Source organism: Poecilia reticulata, linkage group LG17 (assembly GCF_000633615.1).
Source record: "Poecilia reticulata strain Guanapo linkage group LG17, Guppy_female_1.0+MT, whole genome shotgun sequence".
NCBI classification, from domain to species: domain Eukaryota; kingdom Metazoa; phylum Chordata; class Actinopteri; order Cyprinodontiformes; family Poeciliidae; genus Poecilia; species Poecilia reticulata.
In genome coordinates, this window is record NC_024347.1 from 29,422,281 (window position 1) to 29,429,177 (window position 6,897).

At 39.1% G+C, this 6,897-nt stretch overlaps 2 protein-coding genes across 9 annotated transcripts in view; one reads left to right on the forward strand and one right to left on the reverse strand.

The window, feature by feature from the left end:
- Nucleotides 1-4,058, forward strand: part of LOC103479978 (WD repeat-containing protein 37) — a 15,939-nt gene extending 11,881 nt beyond the window's left edge. For all 8 annotated transcript variants that reach the window (XM_017309934.1, XM_017309932.1, XM_017309937.1 and 5 more), the window contains 4 exons: nucleotides 791-932; nucleotides 1,031-1,165; nucleotides 2,151-2,265; nucleotides 3,181-4,058. In XM_017309934.1, the coding sequence (XP_017165423.1) occupies nucleotides 791-932; nucleotides 1,031-1,165; nucleotides 2,151-2,265; nucleotides 3,181-3,312 (524 nt within the window). In that variant the 3' untranslated portion in view covers nucleotides 3,313-4,058. The remainder of the gene's footprint in view (nucleotides 1-790; nucleotides 933-1,030; nucleotides 1,166-2,150; nucleotides 2,266-3,180) is intronic.
- Nucleotides 4,059-6,240: 2,182 nt separating this feature from the next.
- The window catches only part of LOC103479979 (tripartite motif-containing protein 16-like), a 13,837-nt gene continuing 13,180 nt past the window's right edge, over nucleotides 6,241-6,897 (reverse strand). Inside the window, exon 2 of the mRNA XM_017309931.1 lies at nucleotides 6,241-6,853. Coding sequence (XP_017165420.1) covers nucleotides 6,278-6,853 — 576 coding nt within the window. The 3' untranslated portion in view covers nucleotides 6,241-6,277. The remainder of the gene's footprint in view (nucleotides 6,854-6,897) is intronic.

The window sequence follows — 6,897 nt, forward strand, 5'->3', positions numbered from 1 at the left end:
TTGCCTAGCAACCCCAGTCAAGCTCTGCCCGTTGCCTAGCAACCCCAGTCAAGCTCTGCCCGTTGCCTAGCAACCCCAGTCAAGCTTTGCCCGTTACCTAGCAACCCCCGCTGTTCTCCAGCTGGTTTTCCCACTGTATGCGCTGTACAATGGCTGCTGCTGCTTAGATGGTGGTTTTAATCTCTTTTTATCCATTGCAATTACTTTGTACTATTTATTTTAGTTTTGGCCTTTGACATCTAGAGGTATAAATAAAATCTATTATTATTATTATTATTATTATTATTATTATTATTATTATGACTGTTTTGTTGTTGATTTGCCATCCAGAAACCACTTGCTGCATTCTTATTGGATGTGCAGGAGGCTTTACTAATGCTTTTCTAAGATGTATTGTTGTATAATTTGGTGGTATATGAATGTTGAGTTGGGGGGCGTTGCCAGCAGCAGCTTATGTGGATTTAAAGTGACAAGACGCACAAAAACAAATCAAAATATGCAGAATTGAGCAGACTAAAATCTCATTATTTATGAAAAATAAATAAATAATGGACATGATTTGTATAAATCTGTCCTGACCTAAAGATGCTTCCTTTACATTTGAGACGTAAAGGAAGCATCTTTACGTCTCAAACACCTGCAAGCTTCAGATGTCTCTGTGCTTCAGCACCTGACTCCAGTATTCACTCTTTAGCAGAGCTCTGTAGAGGCCAGTGACGCAGCGTCACCATTTAACTCAACTGTGTAGGACAAGGGACACCAGAGCTTTGAAACAAATGTGTCTGTGAAGGTCATGATCAGGAGCTGACCCACTGCTGCACCCACCCCAACCAGCGCCTGGTGGTCACGTCCTCCAGAGACACCACCTTCCGGCTGTGGGACTTCAGAGACCCGTCCATCCACTCCGTCAACGTCTTCCAGGGACACACAGAGTCAGTCTGACGCAAACAAACATTTAAAAATCTAGAAAACAATTAAAATTCTGCAGGTTTCCTGAATGAAAACGAGTGTAAAAGCTCTTCCTCTGCAGCACGGTGACGTCCGCCGTCTTCACCGTGGGAGACAACGTGGTGTCGGGCAGCGACGATCGCACCGTCAAGGTGTGGGACCTGAAGAACATGCGGTCGCCCATAGCAACCATTCGCACCGACTCTGCCGTCAACAGGTGTGTGAACCGCAAACCTGCCGATACTCGTCAAACACCAACGAAAAATCTTCATGGCAATCACAATAACAACATATTAAAACTAAAAGTATTTAACGGATTTAATACAAAAGTAACATTTTTACTTTAGTAAAGATTAATTTTCCTTTTGAAGGTGTGAAATTCAAACGTACCTTAAATTATTGTTTATGTACATCAATATGTGCACTCAGATCAGTCTCACTGCGCACGCAGATTGGTGGCTCGAATAACGCCATGGAGAGGAAAAGAAACTCTTTCTTTACAGCTGGAGACAAAAAATGCATCGTCTCACCTGAACTGTTGAATCTAAACTGCTTTAAACAAATGAAAATCATATAAATCCCAAATACAAAAGCACTAAAGTCATGAGAAATGATCCCATGTCCAGCTTGTTGCATCAGTCCTGTTTCCAAAGTGACTCAGTTCAAGTCTGTTAATGTAAAATAATGTAACTTAATGTGAAAACGATCCGCAGACTGTGAGAGTTTTTGGGTTTTATGGTTTTTCTCAGTCGCTCGGTGCATCTGCACAACAATGCGTCCATTTTTAAATCTGTAAAAACTTCAAAACCTGTTTCACTTGCTCAAAACAAATACTTCATTCCTCAAAAGTATGAAAATAAAACTTATGATTTTTTTATGAAGTCCATTTGGTTACTTGTTTTGGGGATTTGCATCAAATAAATGTGAAAACAGGCGTTTATAGGATGAGTCCTCATTCCAGGTTTTACTTTTTATTCATTCTACTTTGTTTCTTCATTAAATCCTACTTAAAATAAATTTTACCACCAAATAAAGACAAATCCACTCACAAAGTCAGAATTATTCATTTCTGGACGCTGAGCTCAGCTGTGGGAAATAATCTGTCCTCAAATTTTCATCCAGTAATTTCATCACTAACATCTGTTCTTCACAAGTGCAGCAGGAAGTTGGGAATAATTATTCTACTTCCTGTTTCCCCTCAGGATCAGCGTGTCGGTGAACCAGAAGATCATCGCCCTTCCTCACGACAATCGGCAGGTCCGACTGTTCGACATGTCCGGAGTGCGACTGGCTCGGCTGCCGCGGAGCAACAGACAGGTCAGTCGGCAGGACGTGAACTCCAGATGGACTTTTGGTTTTAGTTTCTTTAAGGCTGATGGATTTTACAGACAAGTAGATAAATAAAATTAAACTAAATATATTGGGTACAGTCCAAACTGACCAGGTTTTTGAATTCATGGTCATTTGGTTCTGCCATAACAAAGCAAGGTGAGTAAAATATTCATCTTTCTTCAGCGTCATAAATGAAGAAACTTTCGCTACGTAATTAAGACCATTAAAAACAGATTAAAAATTCAACAGGAAGCCAGTGAAGAGACGATAAAGCCGAAAGTCGTGCCGCAGCATTTGTACCAGTTGTAACACACTGTCTTCAGGTCCAACCCCACAATTAATGTCTAAACATGCAGCTCAACCTCAAGATGTGGGAAATAGTCTTGCCCACTTAGTCTGTTTATCTTTTATTATGTTTCTGAATTACAAACGGCCTTAAGATGATATTAATGCACACAACCCTTGTAGTGAAGAACAACTTGTTGCTTGATTCCATTTGACATCATTGGGAAGCTTAGAATCCAAACTTTGAGAATCTGTAAATAAGTCAAAACACTCCCAATGTGTTCATGGATTTATTTACAAAACGGCGCCGCCCTTCTCATTACGGTGAAGGAAGACGACAAGATGTTATTTTGGGGATCATTTCAAGTGTTTGGTAAACGGGTTAAATGTTTCTTAGCCTGAAAAAGTTTGAGAAACGCTGATCTTCAGTCAGGATGTTTGGTCAGGATACAGCACCGTCTTTCGGGTTTCATAAAATCTCTTCAGGATTTCTCTGGAGCTGGTGGTTTTCTGTCAAAATGCTCCAGAGCCCAGTGATGTCTGAAGGAACTTTTGATCGAATTTTAGTGATTGTTGTTGGACCAGAGGTGATTATTGGTGGATGTTGTTGCTCAGGGTCACCGTCGGATGGTTTGCTGCTCCGCCTGGTGTGAGGACAACGCCGCCTGCAACCTGTTCACCTGCGGCTTCGACAGGCAGGCCATCGGCTGGAACATCAACATCCCGGCTCTGCTGCAGGAGAAATAACCTCCTCTTCTTCTTCTTCTTCTTCTTCACGTTGTTAGCACACAGTGAAACCTCACCCACAGCGCGTGTTTGTGTCTCGACAGATGTAAGCAGTTTAGTTTAGACGTCAGTGTGACTCCATGGAGTCGGTCTTTAAAGCCTTAGGATTGTTGAGGTTCCTCAGACCAGACTTTCTCCAGGCTGAGGGGCTTGAAAAGCGTCTGTCTCACTTTCCGTCACTGTTGGCAACAAAGGCAAACCTCTGAACCACTCACTGATGAAAGCACAAACAATGTACAGAAGCTCCTGCTTACTGCAAGTTAACATGTTTCTCTGCTGCTTCCTGCTGCTTTTAGCTCCAAAACTCCAGATCTAATGTTTGCTTCAGGTGGCAGATTAAAGGAAACATCTGTGAATTTTTCTGGTTTGGTGTTGCACATAATCCCTTGTTATCTTTTAGTTTTTTTTCTGTATAAATGTAGAACCATGTTTTCCTCTTGCAGACAGAAGGTAGATCAGAGCAGCAACAGATTTCTGATTATTTAGGCAGTTTTCTCCTCAGAGGTTCTCGAGTCTCTGCAGAAACTTTATGCACCTTGTTTTTGTTTGTCTAAAATAATGTCTGTTACAGATTTTATTTTTTAAGGGAAAATTCCTCTTTACTGTTTAACTTGTGGTCATAGATTGGCTATGGATGAGTTGTTTCCTGATGTGCGAAAGTGTTCATATCCCTTGAACTTATTAAAACCTTCAACTTCAAAAATGTGTTTTATTGGGATTTTATTAGATGGAACAACACAAAGTATTGCATGATTTTACAAGTCATAGTCAAACATTTCCAATAATAAAAAGAGTTTAAATCGACTGAATTAGAATGAAATCAATGCAGTTCTGTGGTCAAAAAGCGAATGCAGAAAAATTTAAAACATTTGAATAAAAGAAAATCAGACTTAAATAAACCTGCCTGTGTAAAATATGGTGGAAAAACTGTGAATTTGTAACACAAAAAGAAAGTAAAGCAGTAAATTCCTCTTAAAATAAACCATATCTTTAATATTTCCAATCTTTATTTTTCAAGAACACAATATACTTCAAACACATTAGTTTTATATTTTCTCTGCTATGCCTAATTCTATTAAACACCTTTAATCCATATTATATTTCTGCCTTTATTACAGATTTTGTATCCAGTAAATTTTAAGATTTAAATAAAATCATGTTGAGTTGCTTTGTCATTTTTTTTATTGAAATACTGTAATTAGTTTTATTTTTAAGATTGACTATTTTAAAAATAATTGATCATAAATAAAAGGTAGATATTTCGCTAAATTCTGATATATGAAATTTACAACCAATAAACTGAACACTGGCAAATCATAGTAGAGTATCTCTAATATATTTTTCCATCTGTTACTTTATGAATTTCTTTACAGTATAGAGTTCAGTTCTGCTTAAAAAAACTAAATTATTCTTCAGAACTTGTATCTTTTTGTTTGTTTTTCATGTAAATCAGTCTTATTGCTTCATGGCTGCTGATGTTGGAAAATTTGTTTTTATTTACATATAAAACTGAATTGATCTCTTTTATGGCATGGATGGATGGTAAAATGCTGCTAAGCAGATGAACAGAAGAGATTTTAAATCTGACTTAATATCTACAGGACAGAAAACACATAAATACAGAAATAAACTTTAATTTTCAGTGATTAAACATTCATTTTATCCAATTAATAAAACTTAAGCAATGTCGTGTAAAAACACAACCTTCCTGTAGGGGGCAGCGTCCCATCACCAACAGCTAAACAGTGAGGCATAAGGAAAGCTTTATTCTGAAGTTTCACCTGAAAATCACTGACATGAAATCAGCTTAGATCCACAATGAGACAATATCTGTCGTTTGTGTCGGGATTCAACAAAACATTTTCAAACAAGAATGTGATTGTAGTGTCACTTTTTCAACATGAGGAATCATTTGTCATTACCAAATTCACAGTCTATTCATCTAAAAGCAACAAGGAGATGAGACAACAGATATTCTTGTGCGGATCAAATGTTTTAGAGATGAATGTTGAAAAATTAACAAATTCAACAAAACTAGAATATCATAATTGAAGAAAAACAATCGCAAACGAAAGATTTCTGAACAGTTTAGATCAGTGGTTCTTAACCTTTTTTGAGGTACCGAACCCACCAGTTTCATATGCGCATTCACTGAACCCTTCTGTAGTGATAAATAAATTATGACCCAACTAGAGTCTAGTTGGGTCACCCCAAGATCACCAAGTCTTCTTAAAATGTAGAGTCTCTGAGAACAGTTCTTCAAAATATAGTCAGTGTCAGTCAGTCAAAGTTGAGCTGACTGTCCAGGAACGACCCAAGGTATTTAAAATTTGCCACAGTTTCAACAGGTTGGCCATTGAGAGAAACTGGAACCACTTTAAGGTTTTGGTTAGATCATTTAATTCGCTCTATATTCTTAGGATAATTACAAAATAATAATAAATAATAATAAAGACTGCGGTATTCTGATTTCTTAATGTAATTATATTAGTTGTGTTACCACCCCCACGCCACTAGAGGCAGTAGCAACCCCGAAAAGATGCGACTAAGGAGCAGATTTAGAAGTACACCGAAAGCTACAGTATTTGGTAAAAACCATAGACATTAATACGTATATGACGTCTATGGTAAAAACTGTGAGCTTTGCTGAAGTAATTAAAGGCACAAGCTCAAATCCATGCTTCAATCAGGGCTCCTCCGCAGCTCTGATTGGCTAAGCAATGTAACGTGAACTTCTGCAGTAAGTGATGGCAAAGCGGGACGTCATCACGACTTTACACAAGTGTGTCTTTACCTCCGCGGCAGAGGCTCCGCCGAACCCCTGAGACCGACTCACCGAACCCCTGGGGTTCGATCCAACCCAGGTTAAGAACCATAAAACAACAATAATCAGAACTAAATGGCAGCAGGATGAATTGGATTCTCTCTATTTGGGTTTACAGAATTTAACAGTTGACTCCAATGATACATAAACTCCAGCATGTAGCGGCTGAGTGAATCTGTTCTGGACTCTGTGGATCAGAGTCATGGTTTTAGAGACTCTGTAGAAGGACAGAATACCTGCACTGTGGTCCAGGTACACTCCGACTCTGGAGGAACAAGGACCTCGGGTGGAGGTCCAGATGTTGTTGTGACCGAATTCATAACCATATTTGCAACATGCTAATGCCCAGGATTCCTCATTACCACCAAATGAAGATTCATCCCCTCCTCTGCTGATATCCTTGTATGCAACTGCTATAAGAACCTGTATCCCGCTCCACTCCACCTCCCAGTAACGACGTCCAGTCAGACTCTCTTTACTCAGAACCTGCCAGTAATTAGTGAATCTGCCTGGATGACTAGAATAAGACTGAGGTTGATCCATCCATGTCACCTTGCTATTCCCCTCTGACAATAACACTTGCATTTGTGCTGTGTTGGGATCCAGAGTGATTTTACATGAATGCTTTAAGAATCCAGCTCTGGTCTTTGGTTCTGGTTCTGGCAGTAAAACACCCACCTCAGTGACCATCAGTGAGATGTTTGTCCATGAGTCTCTCAGGA